General features: G+C 41.8%; 2 protein-coding genes across 2 annotated transcripts in view; both read left to right on the top strand.

The window, feature by feature from the left end:
- Positions 1–1421, top strand: part of LOC109210162 (alkaline/neutral invertase A, mitochondrial-like) — a 5615-nt gene extending 4194 nt beyond the window's left edge. The window contains exon 6 of the mRNA XM_019373539.1: positions 669–1421. Within this exon, the coding sequence (XP_019229084.1) occupies positions 669–995 (327 nt within the window). The 3' untranslated portion in view covers positions 996–1421. The remainder of the gene's footprint in view (positions 1–668) is intronic.
- A 12881-nt stretch (positions 1422–14302) lies between these two features.
- Positions 14303–18480, top strand: LOC109210161 (putative pentatricopeptide repeat-containing protein At1g56570). The gene is made up of 2 exons (XM_019373538.1): positions 14303–15258; positions 15653–18480. The coding sequence occupies exons 1-2, from the start codon at positions 14644–14646 to the stop codon at positions 16862–16864; spliced, it is 1827 nt and encodes a 608-aa protein (XP_019229083.1). The 5' UTR covers positions 14303–14643; the 3' UTR covers positions 16865–18480.
- The last annotated feature ends 88 nt before the right edge of the window (positions 18481–18568 follow it).

Raw genomic sequence — 18568 nt, 5'->3', positions numbered from 1 at the left:
CCTTTACCCTAGAAACTACTAGTCGTATAATAACCCCCTAACCCCCCCCCTCCCCCCCTACCCCCCCCCCCTCCCCAAAAAAAAGGAACTGTGACTGTAGTGCATTAGTTTATCTCTTTCTGCATGTATTTATTTTGTCTTTGGGGTGCTAGGAGGCTGAGCAATATTTCAATAACTGTTATACATGTTTTTTATCTTTTAGTTAAAATTGGGGTGTCCTGGATAAATTGGTAAGGAAAACAGTGATCTTAGTGTTTGTCTAGTAAATTGAACCACTGAATTATATAGGAAGCCCAAAATTTCCATAACACATACTGAAGAACCAGATTATATTTATTGAAAGAAAAGAAAGACCCAGATTAAGAGTTTTCTCTCGCCCTTTCTATCCCTCTTTTTGATTAATTAAGATGATGTAGCCGCTGAATGCTGAATTTAAAATGACTGAAATCTATAATGATTATTCATAAATGCATGTGGGACTAGTGCAGAATTCCGTAATGCTTTACAAATTAATTTTCTCCTTACTGTACGCATAGTTTTGATCAGTTGGTTTTCTTGAATTGATGCTTAAGATGATAAACTAATGTTGGCTAAAAGCTATTCTAATAAACGTCGCTACTTGCTCTCAGCTTTACTGTTTTATGATGTTGCCCTTTCTATTCTTTCAGTTCACGCTGGCATGTATCAAGATGAATAGGACTGATCTGGCTAAGAAGGCAGTTGATTTAGCTGAGAAAAGGCTTCGGGTGGATCAGTGGCCTGAATATTACGATACAAGGTACGGCAAGTTTACGGGAAAACAAGCCCGGCTTTACCAAACATGGACTATAGCTGGTTTTCTGACATCTAAAATGCTATTGGAAAACCCAGAGATGGCTTCATTGCTATTCTGGGAAGAAGACTATGATCTTCTTGAGATTTGTGTCTGTGCTCTTAAGAAATCTGGAAGGAAAAAGTGCTCACGCGGTGCTGCCAAGTCTCAGATCCTTGTATGAGTTAACCATCATTCTCTCAGAGGTTAACACATTCACATGTACAGGAAATAGTTAGGATTAGGGTATCACACCCCTTGGGGTGCAGCCCTTTCCCGGACCCCGCATGAATGCGGGATGCTTCGTGCACCGGGCTACCCTTTTAAGGGTAGGTCTAGAGGGTTTTTCAACCTCTAGACTTAACAGCAGGATTTTTTATTTTTCACACAGCATTATGGAATTACCATTGATTTGTAAGCCAGTTAATTGTAATAGTTCATCAACTTAGGAAATGAAACTACATTTCCTTTAAGGCCTTCATAACAGGCATCTTACGGAATTAATCTGTATATATATACTATATACTCGTATATTACTACGATGATTGGCATGTTTGTATTTGTCTCATATAATCTGTGTAAAGATGTATAGGGATGTATTTTTATGATTTATCTCGTCTTTATGGATGATATTTGGTCACTTTTTCTTTGCTGTATATATATATATATATATATATATATATATATGAGAGGTCCTTTGGTCTTAATATTAACTTATTATTTGTCTTTAGTATGTATGGTTATAATGTGGTTCGATGTTGGAGAAATTCTTAAAGAATAGATGACCAGCGAAATGAGTATTATAAGGAAGTCCTAGGGAAAATGTAAGCAGTTTGTCACGACCCGGATTTTCCACCCTCGGGAGTCGTGATGGCGTCTACTAATGTGAGCTAAGCAAGCCAATTATTGAACAGATTACCTTTATCCATTTTTATACCTTTTTAGCATTCATAAAACAATAACGTGTAAACAATGGAAAATTTAGAATAAGCAGAAGAAAGCAATAAAATATTTGGACATGAACCTAATACAACCGTTTAAGCCTTAATTACCCAGAACCGGTGTCAAGGTACCACAGATGATCTAAGAGTGCTAAATACAAAGTCTGAAAATAAAAGATACACTGTTTCTGAATCAAAGAAATGAAACAGGAAATATAGGATAGAGAAGACGTCAAGGCCTGCGGACGCCTGTAGGTCTACCTTGGATCTCCGCGTGGACTGAAGGTAACCACTCAATCTACGGTCCGAAGTCTACAGCACTGGGATCTGCACAAAAGAGTGCAGAGTGTAGTATCAGCACAACCGACCCCAGGTGATGGTAAGTGCCTAGCCTAAGCTCGGCGAAGTAGTGACGAGGCTAGGACCAGACTACCAAATAAACCTGTGCAATTCAAATATATACAGAGGAAAAGAAGTACAGAAATATCCAGTNCCTTCGTGCTTTACACTCTTTCCTCACAATCATACACGGCATCACCCTTCGTGCTTTACACTCTTTCCTCACAAAAATAATGCACGGCATCACCCTTCGTGTTTTAACTCTCTTTCCTCACCCAAACAACAATCACAAGCAATAGGGCAAAGGAAATAAATGAAATTGCAATAATAATCCCGGCAAAGGAACAATAATTCAACAACAAGCCCCGGCAAGGGACAACATCAAAACAACAACTAAATCCCGGCAAGGTAAATAACAATTAAAGCAACAATAGCCCGGCAAGGGGGCAACATAATGATCTCTTCTCTTTCTCACTTTTACTTCACAATTCACTTCACAACTCGAGCCAACGCTCTAAAGGTTCAATTATCACTTACACCTTCACAATTCGTTATACAACTTGAGCCAACGCTCCTCAATGTTCATAGGTCACAATTCCTTCCACAACTTTACACAACAAATAGAAACCATCACCAAGGCATGAAAGATATAACAAAGTCATGATAATCACAATATAAAGACTCACGGATATGCTAGACACCAACGTATAGATACTCGTCACCATGCCTATACGTCGTACTCAACATTTACCACATAGCAAATAGGACTCGACTCCTAATCCCTCAAGCTAAGGTTAGACCAAACACTTACCTCGATGCCACGAACACAATTCACGTATCAATTATAGCTTTACCCCTTGATTCCACCACCAATTCGCTCGTATCTAGCCACAAGTTACTTAATTACATCAATAAACGCTAAATGAATCAATTCTAATGCATGAAAATGAGTTTTCTAAAGTTTTACCCAAAAAGTCAAAATTGCCCCCGGGCCCACATGGTCAAAACCCGATTACCCATTCCCCCACGAACTCAAATATATAATTTATTTCGAAATCGAACCTCAAATCGAGGTCCAAATCCCCATTTTTTTGAAAAACCTAGGTTCTACCCAAAACACCCAATTTCCCCCATGAAATTCATTGATTTGAAGTTGAAATCATGGTAAAAGATGTTAAGGATTGAAGAAAATTAGTTAAAAACGACTTACAATTGATTTAGAGGAGAAGAAACGTTTGAAAAATCGCCTTAGTGTGTTTATGTTTTGAGAGGATATGAAAATGGGTTAAAAATTCGGCTAGTATAAAAGTTGTAGGTCTTAGATGTGGGAATTGCGGACTGGGGTTCGCAATCGCGAACCCCGACCTCTGCTATTATGGGAATTGCGAAGACAGGGTCGCATTTGCGACCCCAAGCGTCAAATGAGAAACTTCGCATTTGCGAAGCAGGCGTCGCATTTGCGACTGGCCTTCCGCATTTGCGAGCCAAGTGGTCGCATTTGCGATCAGGCCGGCCCAGGTCCTACTTTCGCATTTACGAGCTCGCAATTGCGAGCCAGGCTTCGCATTTGCGAAGCCTGCAGACCTGTGCACATCTGCTGAAAACCTGCAATTTACCAAGTCCAAAATAAACTCCGTGGCCTATCCAAAACTCACCCGAGCCCTCAGGGCTCCAAACCAAATATACACACAACCTCAAAAATATCCTACGGACTTATTCGTGCAATCAAATCACCAAAATAACATCATGAACATCGAATAAAACCTCAAGATCAATGTAATTTCTCAAAACTTCTTAAACATCAAATTTTGCATTTAAGGTCCGAATCACGTCAAATGGATTCCGTTTCTTAACAAACTTTACCGACAACACATATAAATCATATTGAACCTGAACCGGGCTCCGGAACCATAATACGGGCCCGATACCTCAGGTTTCACATAACATTTCACTTTCAAACACCTTTATATTTTTCAGAAAATAATTTCTTTCAAAAATTCATTTCTCGGGCATAGGACCTCGGAATTCTATTCCGGGCATATGCCCAAGTCCCATATTTTCCTACGGACCTTTTGGTACCGTCAAATCATGGGTCCGGGTCCGTTTACCCAAAACATTGACCGAAGTCAAATTAATTTATTTTATAGCCAAAATTTATCATTTTTCATAGATTTTCACATATAGGCTTTCCGGCTACGCGCCCGGACTGCACATGCAAATCGAGGTGATGCTAAAAGAGGTTTCTAAGGCCTCGAATTGCAGAATTCATTTTAAAAATAAGTGATGACCTTTTGGGTCATCACATTCTCCACCTCTAAAACAACCGTTCGTCCTCGAACGGACAGAAGAAGGAAGTACCTGAGTCGGGGAAAAGATGGGGATAACGGCTCCGCATATCGGACTCGGACTCCCAGGTCGATGCCTCAGCAGGCTGATCTCTCCACTGAACACGAACAGAAGGAAAACTCTTCGATCTCAACTGACAAACCTACCAGTCTAGAATAGCTACCGGCTCCTTCTCATAAGACAAGTCCTTGTCCAACTGGACACTACTGAAATCTAACACGTGGGATGGATCGTCGTGATACTTCCAAAGTATGGGCACATGAAACACTGGATGCACGGCTGATAAGCTCGGCGGCAACGCAAGTCTATAAGCCACCTCTCCCACTCGATCAAGAATCACAAACGGGCCAATGAACCTAGGGCTAAGCTTGCCCTTCTTCCCAAATCTCATCACGCCCTTCATAGGCGACACTCGAAGCAATACCTGCTCACCGACCATGAATGCCAAATCACGAACCTTGCGGTCGGCATAACTCTTTTTCCTGGACTGAGTTGTACGAAGCCTATCCGGAATAATCCTGACCTTGTCCAAGGCATACTGAACCAGATTCGTACCCAACAACCGAGCCTCTCCCGGCTCAAACCATCCAACCGGCCACCGACACCGCCTACCATACAAAGCCTCATAAGGAGCCATCTGGATACTCGACTAGTAGTTGTTGTAGTAGGCAAACTCTGCTAAAGGCAAAAATTGATCCCACGAGCCTCCAAAGTCAATGACACAAGCTCGGAGCATATCTTCCAAAATCTGAATAGTCCGCTCAAACTGCCCGTCCGTCTGAGGATGAAACGTCGTGCTCAACACAACCCGCGTGCCCAACTCTCGCTGAACTGCTCTCCAGAAATGCGAGGTAAACTGCGTACCTCGGTCCGAAATGATAGACACGGGCACACGATGAAGGCGAACAATCTCCCGAATATAGATCTCAGCTAATCTCTCGGAAGAATAGGAGATTGCCACGGGAATAAAGTGCGCTGACTTGGTCAGCCTATCAACAATGACCCACACTGCATCGAACTTCTTCTGAGTACGTGGGAGTCCAGTAACGAAGTCCATAGTGATACGCTCCCACTTCCACTCAGGAATCTCAATCTTCTGAAATGAACCACCAGGCCACTGATGCTCGTACTTAACCTGCTGACAATTCAAACACCGAGCCACATATGCAATGATATCCTTCTTCATTCTCCTCCACCAATAATGTTGCCGCAAATCCTGATACATCTTTGCGGCGCCCGGATGAATAGAGTACCGGGAGCTATGGGCCTCCTCTAAAATCAACTCTCGAAGACCATCCACATTAGGCACACAAACTCGACCCTGCAATCTCAAAACTCCATCATCACCTAAGGTAACCTGCTTGGCACCTTCGTGTTGCACCGTGTCTCTAAAGACACACAAAATGGGGATCATCATACGACCGATCTCGGATATTCTCCAATAATGAAGAACGAGTGACTGTGCAAGCTAACACACGGCTGGGCTCAGAAACATCCAACCTCACGAACTGATTGGCCAAATCCTGAACATCCAAAGCAATCGGTCTCTCACCGACCGGAATATAAGCAAGACTGCCCATGCTGGCGGACTTCTTGCTCAAAGCATCGGCCACCACATTGGCCTTTTTCGGATGATATAAGATGGTGATATCATAGTTTTTCAATAGCTCCAACCACCTCATCTGCCTCAAATTCAACTCCTTTTTCTTGAACAAATACTGCAGACTCTTGTGATCCGTGAACACCTCACATGCCATGCCATACAGATAATGCCTCCAAATCTTCAACGCATGGACAATGGCTGCTAGCTCCAAATCATGAACCGGATAGTTCTTCTCATGAATCTTCAACTGCCGCGAAGCATAGGCAATGACCTTGCTATCCTGCATCAACACCGTACCAAGCCCGATACGAGATGTATCACAATAAATTGTATAAGGCCCTGAACCTGTGGGCAAAACCAACATCGGTGCCGTAGTCAGAGCTGTCTTGAGCCACTGAAAGCTCGCCTCACACTCGTCCGACCATCTGAACTGGGCACCCTTCTGGGTCAACCTGGTCATCGGGGTTGCGATAGATGAAAACCCATCTACGAACCGACGATAGTAGCCTGCCAAACCCAAGAAACTCCGGATCTCGGTAGCTGATGCTGGTCTAGGCCAGTTCTTGACTGCCTCAATCTTCTTCGGATCAACTTGAATACCCTCTATTGATACCACATGACCCAGGAATGCAACTGAACTCAACCAGAACTCGCACTTCGAAAACTTAGCATACAATTGACTATCCCTCAAGGTCTGAAGAACCACTCTAAGATGCTGCTCGTGCTCCTCCCAACTGCGGGAATAGATCAAAATATTATAAATGAAGACTATCACGAACGAATCCAAATAAGGCATGAACACTCGGTTCATCAAATCCATAAAAGCTGCTGGGGCATTTGTCAACCCAAATGACATCACCAAGAACTCATAATGTCCGTACCGAGTGCGGAAAGCTGTCTTAGGGACATCGGATGCCCTAATCCTCAACTGATGGTAGCCAGATCTCAAGTCAATCTTTGAAAATACCTTGGCACCCTGAAGCTGATCGAACAAATCATCAATCCTCGGAAGCGGATACTTATTCCTGATTGTAACCTTGTTCAATTGTCGGTAATCTATACACATTCGCATCGATCCATCCTTCTTCTTAACAAACAACACCGGTGCACCCCAAGGTGAAACACTGGTCTAATGAAACCCTTCTCGAGCAAGTCTTGCAAATGCTCCTTCAACTCAGGCGGGGCTATACGATACGGCGGGATAGAATTGGGCTGAGTGCCCGGAGCCAAATCAATGCAAAAGTCAATATCCCTATCGGGTGGCATGCCCGGCAAGTCTGAAGGGAATAGCTCAGGAAACTCACGAACAACGGGCACAGACTCAATAGGAGGAACCTCAGCACTAGAATCACGAACATAGGCCAAATAGGCCAAACACCCCTTCTCAACCATACGCCGAGCCTTCACATAGGAGATAACACTAGGGGTAGAATGACCAGGAGTCCCTGTCCACTCCAAACGAGGTAAACCTGGTAAGGCTAAGGTCACAGTCTTGGCATGACAGTCCAAGATAGCATGGTAAGGTGATAACCACTCCATCCCCAATATGACATCGAAATCAACTATGTCCAGAAGAAGCAAATCTACATGAGTCTCAAGACCTCCAATCACAACTATACATGAATGATGGACTCGATCTACCATAATGGAATCACCCACCGGTGTTGACACATAAACAGGAACACTCAAAGAATCACTAGGCATGACCAGGTACGGTGCAAAATAAGATGACACATACGAGTATGTAGACCCTGGATCAAATAACACTGAAGCATCTCTATCACAGACAAGAACAATACCTGTAATAACTGCATCGGAAGCCTCAGCCTCGGGCCTGGTTGGAAGAGCATAACATCGATGCTGGGCCCCACCACCCTGAACCATATCTCTGGGACGGCTTGCTGCTGGCTGGCCTCCACCTCTAGGACCTCTACCTCCACCTCTAGCACCTCTACCTCCACCTCTAGTTGCTCTACCTCCACCTCTAGCTGGCTAGGCGGGCTGTGGAACACTCGGTGCCTGAACCATGGCACGGGAACCCTGATGGTGAGAGCTACTCGGTGCTCGAGGGCAAAACCTAGCAATGTGACCCACATCACCACAAGTGTAACAAGCCCTCGGCTGTTGAGATTGCTGACCCTGACGACCTGAATGACCACCCCAAAAACTCTGAAGCGGCGGTGCACTAATGGGAGTTGGTGGTGCATTGTAGGACTGCTGATCAGAATGCTGCATCTGAGGACCACGGCCACCTGAAGTGCCGTGAGAAACCTGAAGTGCCGACTGTGAAAAGGCCTAGGAGGATGGCCTCTACCATACAAATCCCTACCTCCAGACGAGGTACCACTGAATCGGCCTGAATGACGGGGCCTCTTGTCCGACCCATGACCACCTCCCTACGATAGAACCATCTCAACTCCCCGGCCACATTGGCCGCCTCCTGGAAAGATATCTCACTCCTAGTCTCCCTAGCCATCTGAAGACGAATCAGCTGAATAAGTCCATCAATGAACCTCCTCACCCTCTCTCTCTCGGTGCGAAGTATAATAAGAGCATGACGAGCCAAGTCGATGAATCTGGTCTCACACTGGGTAACGGTCATAGAACCCTGCTGGAGACGCTCAAACTGCCTCCGATAGGCCTCTCTCTGAGTGATGGGGAGAAACTTCTCTGGAAATAGATGCGTAAACTGCTCCCAAGTCAAAGCTGGTGATCCGGCTGGTCTAGCCAAGCAATAATATCTCCACCAAGTCTTGGCGGATCCAAACAAGCGAAAAGTAGCAAAAACGACCCCATTGGTCTCAACTATCCCCATGTTCCTGAGAACCTCATGATAGCTGTCTAGATAATCCTGGGGATCCTCAAAAGATGCACCGCTGAAAGTAGTAGTGAAGAGCTTGGTGAACCTGTCTAATCTCCACAAAGCATCGGCAGACATAGTTGCTCCATCACCGGCCTGGGCTACCACACCCGGCTGGACTGCTCCAACTGGTTGAACTGCTGGAGTCTGAAACTAGGGAACTACCTGCTCCGGAGTGCGAGTAGCAGGAGTCTAGGCTCCTCCTCCGACCTGAGAGACGGCTGGTGCTACAGGAAGCAAGCCTGCCCGGGTGACACGCTCCATAAGGCCCACTAGACGAACCAGAGCATCCTGGAGTACTGGGGTATCAATAAACCCCTCTGGGACCTGAGCTGGGCCCACCGGAGCTGCTGGGGCCGGAACCTCATCATCAAAGTCAACCTGAGGCTCCGCTGCTGGTGCTGCTGCTCTGGGCTAAGCTCTGCCCCTACCTCGGCCTCTAGCACGGCCTCAGCCTCGCCCTCTGCCCCTCGTGGGAGCTGCTGCTGGGGGCTCGGGCTGCTGGTCAGCGGATGAGGAAGCGCACGTTCTCGGCATATGCGAGAGAACAGAATAGAAATTCAATCAGCATTGAGAAACCAAACCGCACGAGACGAAAGAAAAGATGTGAAATTTTCCTAACTCTGTAGCTTCTGGGGGATAAATACAGACGTCTACGTACCGATCCCTCAGACTCTACTAAGCTTGTCTGTGAACTGTGAGACCCATGTAACCTAGAGCTATGATACCAACTTGTCACGACTCGGACTTTCCACCCTCGGGAGTCGTGATGGCGCCTACTAATGTGAGCTAAGCAAGCCAATTATTGAACATATTACCTTTATCCATTTTTATACCTTTTTAGCATTCATAAAACAATAACGTGTAAACAATGGAAAATTTAGAATAAGCGGAAGAAAGCAATAAAATATTTGGACATGAACCTAATACAACCGTTTAAGCCTTAATTACCCAGAACCGGTGTCACGGTACCACAGATGATCTAAGAGTGCTAAATACAAAGTCTGAAAATAAAACATACATTGTTTCTGAATCAAAGAAATGAAACAGGAAATATAGGATAGAGAAGACGTCAGGGCCTGCGGACGCCTGTAGGTCTACCTTGGATCTCCGCGTGGACTGAAGGTAACCACTCAATCTACGGTTCGAAGTCTACAGCACTGGTATCTGCACAAAAGAGTGCAGAGTGTAGTATCAGCACAACCGACCCCAGGTGATGGTAAGTGCCTAGCCTAACCTCGGCGAAGTAGTGACGAGGCTAGGACCAGACTACCAAATAAACCTGTGCAATTCAAATATATACAGAGGAAAAGAAGTACAGAAATATCCAGTCGAATATGGGAGGGGGAGCATGCTGCGGAGGAAATATCAATTCCGAATAGAAAGACAACAGGTAAATGTAAGAAGCAATATATCTCAGATATCAATAGAAGAACTAGAAATCAAAAAATGCACGGCATCACCCTTCGTGCTCTTACTCTCGTCCTCACCAAAGCAATCATATAATAAAAATGTGCACGACATCACCCTTCGTGCTTTTACTCTCTTTCCTCACCATATAATCAAAATAATCGGCACGGAATGGTACATCGTGCGGCACGGCATCACCCTTCGTGCTTTACACTCTTTCCTCACAAAAACAATGCACGGCATCACCCTTCGTGCTTTTACTCTCTTTCCTCACCACTATAATCAATATAATCGGCACGGAATGGTACGTCGTGCGGCACGGCATCAGCCTTCGTGCTTTACACTCTTTCCTCACAATCATACACGGCATTACCCTTCGTGCTTTACACTCTTTCCTCACAAAAATAATGCACGGCATCACCCTTCGTGTTTTAACTCTCTTTCCTCACCCAAACAACAATCACAAACAATAGGGCAAAGGAAATAAATGAAATTGCAATAATAATCCCGGCAAGGGAACAATAATTCAACAACAAGCTCCGGCAAGGAACAACATCAAAACAACAACTAAATCCCGGCAATGGAAATAACAATTAAAGCAACAATAGCCCGGCAAGGGGGCAACATAATGATCTCTTCTCTTTCTCACTTTTACTTCACAATTCACTTCACAACTCGAGCCAACACTCTAAAGGTTCAATTATCACTTACACCTTCACAATTCGTTATACAACTTGAGCCAACGCTCCTCAATGTTCATAGGTCACAATTCCTTCCACATCTTTACACAACAAATAGAAACCATCACCAAGGCATGAAAGATATAACGAAGTCATGATAATCACAATATAAAGACTCACGGGCATGCTAGACACCAACGTATAGATACTCGTCACCATGCCTATACGCCGTACTCAACATTTACCACATAGCAAATAGGACTCGACTCCTAATCCCTCAAGCTAAGGTTAGACCAAACACTTACCTCGATGCCACGGACACAATTCACGTCTCAATTATAGCTTTACCCCTTGATTCCACCACCAATTCGCTCTTATCTAGCCACAACTTACTTAATTACATCAATAAACGCTAAATGAATCAATTCTAATGCATGAAAATGAGTTTTCTAAAGTTTTACTCGAAAAGTCAAAAATCGTCCCCGGGCCCACATGGTCAAAACCCGAGGTTCGAACCGGAACCCGATTACCCATTCCCCCACGAACTCAAATATATAATTTGTTTCGAAATCGGACCTCAAATCGAGGTCCAAATCCCCATTTTTTGAAAAATCTAGGTTCTATCCAAAACACCTAATTTCTCCCATGAAAATCATTGATTTGAAGTTGAAATCATGTTAAAAGATGTTAAGGATTGAAGAAAATTAGCTAAAAATGACTTACAATTGATTTGGAGGAGAAGTACAATTGATTTGGAGGAGAAGAAACCTTTGAAAAATCGCCTTAGTGTGTTTATGTTTTGAGAGGATATGAAAATGGGTTAAAAATTCGGCTAAGTATAAAAGTTGCAGGTCTTAGATGTGGGAATTGCGAACCCCGACCTCTGCTATTATGGGAATTCCGTAGACAGGGTCGCATTTGCGACCCCATGCGTCAAATGAGAAACTTCGCATTTGCGAAGCTGGCGTCGCATTTGCGACTGGCCTTCCGCATTTGCGAGCCAAGTGGTCGCATTTGCGATCAGGCCGGCCCAGGTCCTATTTTCGCATTTGCGATGGAGGTCTCGCATTTGCAAGCCAGGCTTCGCATTTGCGAAAGCCTGCAGACCTGTGGACATCTGCTAAAAAATCTGCAATTTACCAAGTCCAAAATACACTCTGTGGCCTATCCAAAACTCACTCGAGCCCTCGAGGCTCCAAACCAAATATACACACAACCTCAAAAACATCCTACGAACTTATTCGTGCAATCAAATCACCAAAATAACATCATGAACATCGAATTAAACCTCAAGATCAATGAAATTTCTCAAAACTTCTTAAACATTAAATTTTGCATTTAAGGTCCGAATCACGTCAAATGGATTTCGTTTCTTACCAAACTTTACCGACAACACATATAAATCATATTAAACCTGTACCGGGCTTCGGAACCATAATATGGGCCCGATACCTCAGATTTCACTTAACATTTCACTTTTAAAAATCTTTATATTTTTCAGAAAATAATTTCTTTCAAAAATTCATTTCTCGGGCTTGGGACCTCGGAATTCGATTTTGGACATACGCCCAAGTCCCATATTTTCCTACGGACCTTCCGGGACCGTCAAATTACGGGTCCGGGTCCGTTTACCCAAAACGTTGACCGAAGTCAAATTAATTTATTTTATAGCCAAAATTTATCATTTTTCACAGATTTTCACATATAGGCTTTCCGGCTACGCGTCCGGACTGCGCACGCAAATTGAGGTGATGCTAAAAGAGGTTTCTAAGACCTCGAAACGCAGAATTCATTTTAAAAACAAGTGATGACCTTTTGGGTCATCACAGAGTTAAACTTTGTAAAGGAAAACATAAGGAGTAAAAACAAGAGAAACTTTCAGAAACTACTATGTAGCTACCATTTACTATATTACTTCCTATAGCTATGTTTTCAAATTTTTTAGAGTGTATTCGATGTATCTAAGTTACTGTATTTATGAATACAGTAGCATTTCTAGGCGTGAAACAGGGGATTATAGCTAGATAGATTTTTGTATTCGACTGTATTCACGGCATGAAACAGGGGATTACACTGTTTTTAAATGGAAAGTGAATAAATTAACATAATATACTCCTAATATAACTCAACAAATTCAATTATAACATACAGATTTTGTATTTCCAATTATAAAAAAGATTCTCAACCGAAAAACACCCCAAAAACATAGCGATCTTCAGAGAAATTATATAATACATCTGAATACATAAATTATATCAATTAAAAAAACACATATGAATACATTCATGGAATATAGCGAGACAATGAATACAATGAAATACATAGAATACAACAGGATATATTGAAATACAATGGAAAAAAAGACAATGAATACAATGAAATACAGCGAGATACATTGAAATATATTAACATAAAATACAAGTTCCATACAGTGAGAAAATATCTGTCAAAATCTTTCCTTCTTCCATTGCTTTTTCAAGAGCAATTGTCTGTAAATGGCGACAATTTCACTGTCTTTTGTTTGGCTGTGTCGACTTTGTGTACTATTTTAGTAAATAAGAACATTAGACCTGAGAGAGAAATTTCACGACTTCTTCTCCTTCTCCAGCGAGATTGAAATTCGACTGTGAATGAGATTGGGAGGCTGAGGGCGGCGGTAACAATGAATAACTGCCACGGTCGAAACGGTGACGATGGCAATTGCTCTAGCATCCGGCGGAGGAGAAGACATAGGAAGTAGAGAGAGAGAGGGAGAATAGATATGGGGCAGGGAATAGGAGAAATTTGAGGGGATATGAGACAGAAAAATAATACAAAGCTTATATTATGGCTTAAGGGTAGGAGGCAACTATAAATAGGTATTTGGCTATAAAAAATCAAAAGATAGCTATGAAATATAATTTTTTAAAAGGATATTTATTTAAAATAAATAAGATATCAACATTTGCTTTGCTATAGGAGGTAACCAATCCTAAAAACAAAGACGACTAATGTAAATGGGTGGAAAGAGCAAAAGAAAAAAGAGAGCTGTTTGCATTTTGCAGCCCTGATTTGTTTTTGTGATTTGAATCATATCTTAATATTTTTAATAATTTACACTGTAATCTCTTTATTTCCTTACAAAATAATAAAATCATTCTTTATCTCAAATTATCCATGAAGGTAAAACGAGAAAATATGAAGAAGTAAAAAAGAAATGCTGCAAACGAAAAAGAGGAGTGTTAAATAAGTAGCTTGCTAATTAAAATTAATTTTCAAATTAGCATCCACCTCACTATCTTTCAACAAAAGTCACAAAATTAACTCTTGTTATTTTAAAATCACTGAACTTAGAATTGATTACTTAAATTCATTAACTCTCATAGGAAGCCAAGTAGGCATGCCAAATAACCTAAAATGTCGAGGTAAAAATTTATCTGTCAAATGTATTTTCTTAGTAACTTGAAAAATTAGCTCTACTGATCACTAATTTGAAAAAAAAAAAAAAGTTTCTTGGGACGCGGAGAAGGAGAGAGTACCAGTTGAGAGTGGAACAAATCTTTATACATTTATACATAAATGAATCAAATATTCCTTCCTTCTGTAATCTTAAGCACATTCATTAAACCGATTTTTTACTCTTAAGTTTATGTTTGATAGACTATGTTTAAGCAATGAATGCAAGAAAACTAGTGTTTCAAACTCATTGTACTCAAATTCCTCAAACTATCCGAAACTCTCTTCTTTGTGCTGGAACCAATCCACCCTCTTCAAACCCGCCATTTTTACCAAAGCCTCCTTCTATCTTGGCCACTGGCCTTCTCAAATTGTATTTTGAAAGGGGTCTAATTCGAGAAGCACGTACACTGTTCGATGAAATGCCTGAAAGAGACGTTGTTGCTTGGACGACCATGATTTCTGGGTACACTTCATGTAATCACCATGCACGTGCTTGGGTGGTTTTCTGTGAGATGATGAGGTATACGGATGTGCGCCCCAATGAGTTCACCTTTTCTAGCACGTTGAAGGCTTGTAAAGGGATCAATTCGTCCTCTCGTGGAGCTTTGATTCATGGTTTGGTTCTTAAGCAAGGCATGAGTGTAAGTATTTATGTTGCGAATGCACTCTTGGATGTCTATGCTACGTGTTGTGTTAATATGGATGAAGCATCTGCGGTTTTTCATGAAATTAGAGTGAAAAATGATGTGTCTTGGACTACCTTAATCGCGGGATATACTCATCGTGGTGACGGCTATATGGGGCTTAAAGTTTTTAGAAGAATGTTACTGGTACGTATTTAGATATTTTCTTGCAAAAGGCCAGCTAATGCACATACGAAATGGTGTTTTTTTTTTTTTGTTATCGCTTGAATTCACCTGTTATAGAAAAATGCTAGACTGTATCATACTCAATTAAGTGCTACTTGCAGCAAGTCCTTTGTGACTCGAAACTGTAGTAGATCTAGTACTGCATGTAGTTTAATTTGAAAGCTACTTCTTAAAGTTTGAAAATGTGATACTCAAAAACATGTAAGTCATTGCTTGGTCTGTATGTAGGTTTTGTTGCATGATCAGTGAAAGCCTTACCTAGTTGCTTCAATAAAAATAAGTTGCTAACATAATACAAATGGAAATTTTAATTCTGACCTTTCATCCTTTTTTTTGCGTGTGTTTGGATGGACAGGAAGAGGGTGAATCAAACCCATTTAGCTTTTCAATAGCGGTTAGAGCTTGTGCCTCCGTCCATTCATGTGCATACGGGAAGCAACTTCATGCTGCAATCATCAAGCATGGCTTGGACTTTAATCTACCTGTAATGAATTCTATTTTAGATATGTATTGTAGGTGTAGTAGCTTAAATGATGCAAAGCAATGCTTCCGTGAAATGACTCAAAGGGATTCAATCACGTGGAACACTTTGATTGCTGGGTACGAGAAGTCTGATCCATACGAGTCTATCAGCATATACTCGAGTATGGAGTCAGAAGGTCTTAGCCCCAACTGCTTCACATTTTCCAGCGTTGTAGCAGCTGTGGCAAATTTGGCAGTTTTGAGTTGTGGAGAGCAGATTCATGGAAGAATCATAAAGAGAGGCCTTGGCGGGAACTTGGAGTTGGACAATGCCTTAATAGATATGTATGCAAAGTCTGGAAATATTGCAAGTGCACGTAGAATTTTTGATAAAATGCCCAAGAAAAATCTGGTTTCGTGGACCTCAATGATGATTGGTTATGGAAGCCATGGTTATGGAAATGAAGCTGTTGACTTTTTTGAAGAGATGGTTAAATTCAGAGTCAGGCCAGATAGGATAGCTTTTGTGGCAGTTTTAAATGCATGTAGCCACGCTGGGCTTGTAGATAAAGGTTTAAGGTATTTTATCTCAATGGTTGGTGATTACGACATAGCTCCAGATCAGGAGATTTTTGGGTGTTTAGTAGATTTGCTAGGACGTGCTGGAAGAGTTGAGGAGGCTTTTAAGTTGATAGAGAGTATGCCATTTGATCCTGATGAATCTGTTTGGGGAGCATTCCTAGGAGCATGTAAAGCACACAATCTTCCAGATTTGGGCAAACTGGCCATGAGAAAGGTGTTGGCTTTGAAGCCGAAAATTGCAGGAACCTATGTGATTTTGTCAAATATCTATGCAGCTGACGGTAAATGGGGTGACTCTGCGAAAATGAGGAAGTTGATGAGAAGGGTGGCTACTAAGAAAGAGGCTGGGAGAAGTTCAGTAGAGATAAAGAATCAGAACTATAGTTTTGTTGCTGGAGATAAGATGGGTTCACATATGGATTGCGTTTATGAAGTTGTAAATATCCTGGTTGAACACATGAGTGACGTACCATATATTCCTGATTTTGACTTCTTTATACATGATTCTGAAGATGGAACTTGAAAAGTAACAGCACTGAGGTTCAACGGGACTTCGTTGTTGTATTTGTTAATGTATTTATTCTTTGTGGGGCAGTGGAATTCAGTTAGAAGCAAAGTATGATAGATTCGTTTTTTCCAGAAGGCACATCACATTCTATGCAAAAAGAGATTTTATTAAGGAAGTTGAGGAAGGGAGGATAACCAATCCCCTTTGTTCAATAGTTGATACTCTGAGAGAAGGAACTAGTAAACGATTGTATACTCGTGTAAGTTACATAAAATATCACCCTTTCTGTATTTCCAAGATAATGAACTGACTTTTGGTCGAATGCATTGGCCTGATGCAATATATTGGAAGTTTAGAAAAAGCACGATCTTGATTATACCCAACATGGAGTCTAGTGGATTTTCAGTCTTCTAAAATGCTCTTGAAACCAGCGAGGGGACATTGTTATCATGGGAAGAACCCTGTGATCTTGAAATTCATTTATGTACTCTTTACCTTTTCTGGAAGGAAAAATAACTCAGTACCAAACATGACTTAGAGTGGATATGATACAAGACATTTTTGTGGGAAAGTAAGCTCGATTGCACAAGTAAATCCAGTAGATCTTCTGACTTATAAAAGGTTCTTGGAAGATCCAGCGATGAGTACATTGTTATATTGGGAAGAACAATATGATCCTTTAGAGGCTTGTCTTCGCGCTCTTTGAGATTTCTGGAAGAAAAATTGCACAAGTGGTTGCTAAGTCTCAGATTCGTTTACTAAATGACCGTTGTTTAGGAGGTGAAACACATTCTACTTACATGTCAAACTGGCTAAGATTGGTTAAATATTTGTCTGGGGGGTATGGTCGAATTTCTACTGTTTGAGCTAGTCAGTTGCAATAGCTGATTGACTTGGGGAAAAAATGTAACGTCACGACATAATTCAAGCACCAGTGAACGTAGTAATGAAATGTGGCTGATCCCAGGTTGGTGCCCACGAGTGACAGTCGCTGTGAAATCAGAGGCAGAACAGATGATTCTATGCTAGATAGCTAGTGCTCAAGCGGAGTTAACAGAGATTTGGCTGATTAAGCAGGAAGATACGTCCAGTTTGAACGCGAATCTCCAAATTGATAGAATACATCATACCACTACAAAAATGGAGCAAAATATCAAAATTACAAGCTTACGGTCATGGAAACCTTCGTGATGCTTTGCAGATGAGATGCTACTTTATCTATAGCACAAGTTGTGGTTCTGAGTTTAAGAATATTATGGTACGTGGCAGTTTTACAAGATTGCTGGTACATTCGGTCCATGTTTCTCCACCAAGAGCCCCAACCCATTTGCTTCCCCCATATAGCATAAATTTCTTTGCTTATTCATTAACCACTACAAAAATTCTTCAACGTACTGCAAAAATAGCACAGAGATGTCACCCTAATTCAGTATGCCAAATAAATGAACTGCCTCTGGTTGTCTCTCCCATTGTGGGTAAGGAAATATTCCATTATTTGTCCATCAACTGTAAAGATACCAGGAAAACAAATAGGGTCAATTCTTTTTCAGCTACTGACAACTTTAAAGTTTTACAAAAATTGCACCGCAAGAACTATACGAGTGGAATGCGGAAAAGCTACTCCTAGTTCAGGAACTTGAGTAACCAAAAGAACTTGCATTGTTATATAGAACAGACTACTCATCCATCTCTTCTGTGAACGAAGTGCTAGTAAATTAA

The sequence above is a fragment of the Nicotiana attenuata genome, unplaced genomic scaffold, assembly GCF_001879085.1.
Source record: "Nicotiana attenuata strain UT unplaced genomic scaffold, NIATTr2, whole genome shotgun sequence".
In the NCBI taxonomy this organism is placed as follows: domain Eukaryota; kingdom Viridiplantae; phylum Streptophyta; class Magnoliopsida; order Solanales; family Solanaceae; genus Nicotiana; species Nicotiana attenuata.
Note: the sequence above shows the minus strand (reverse complement) of the source record. Positions and strands in the feature narration are given on the sequence as shown.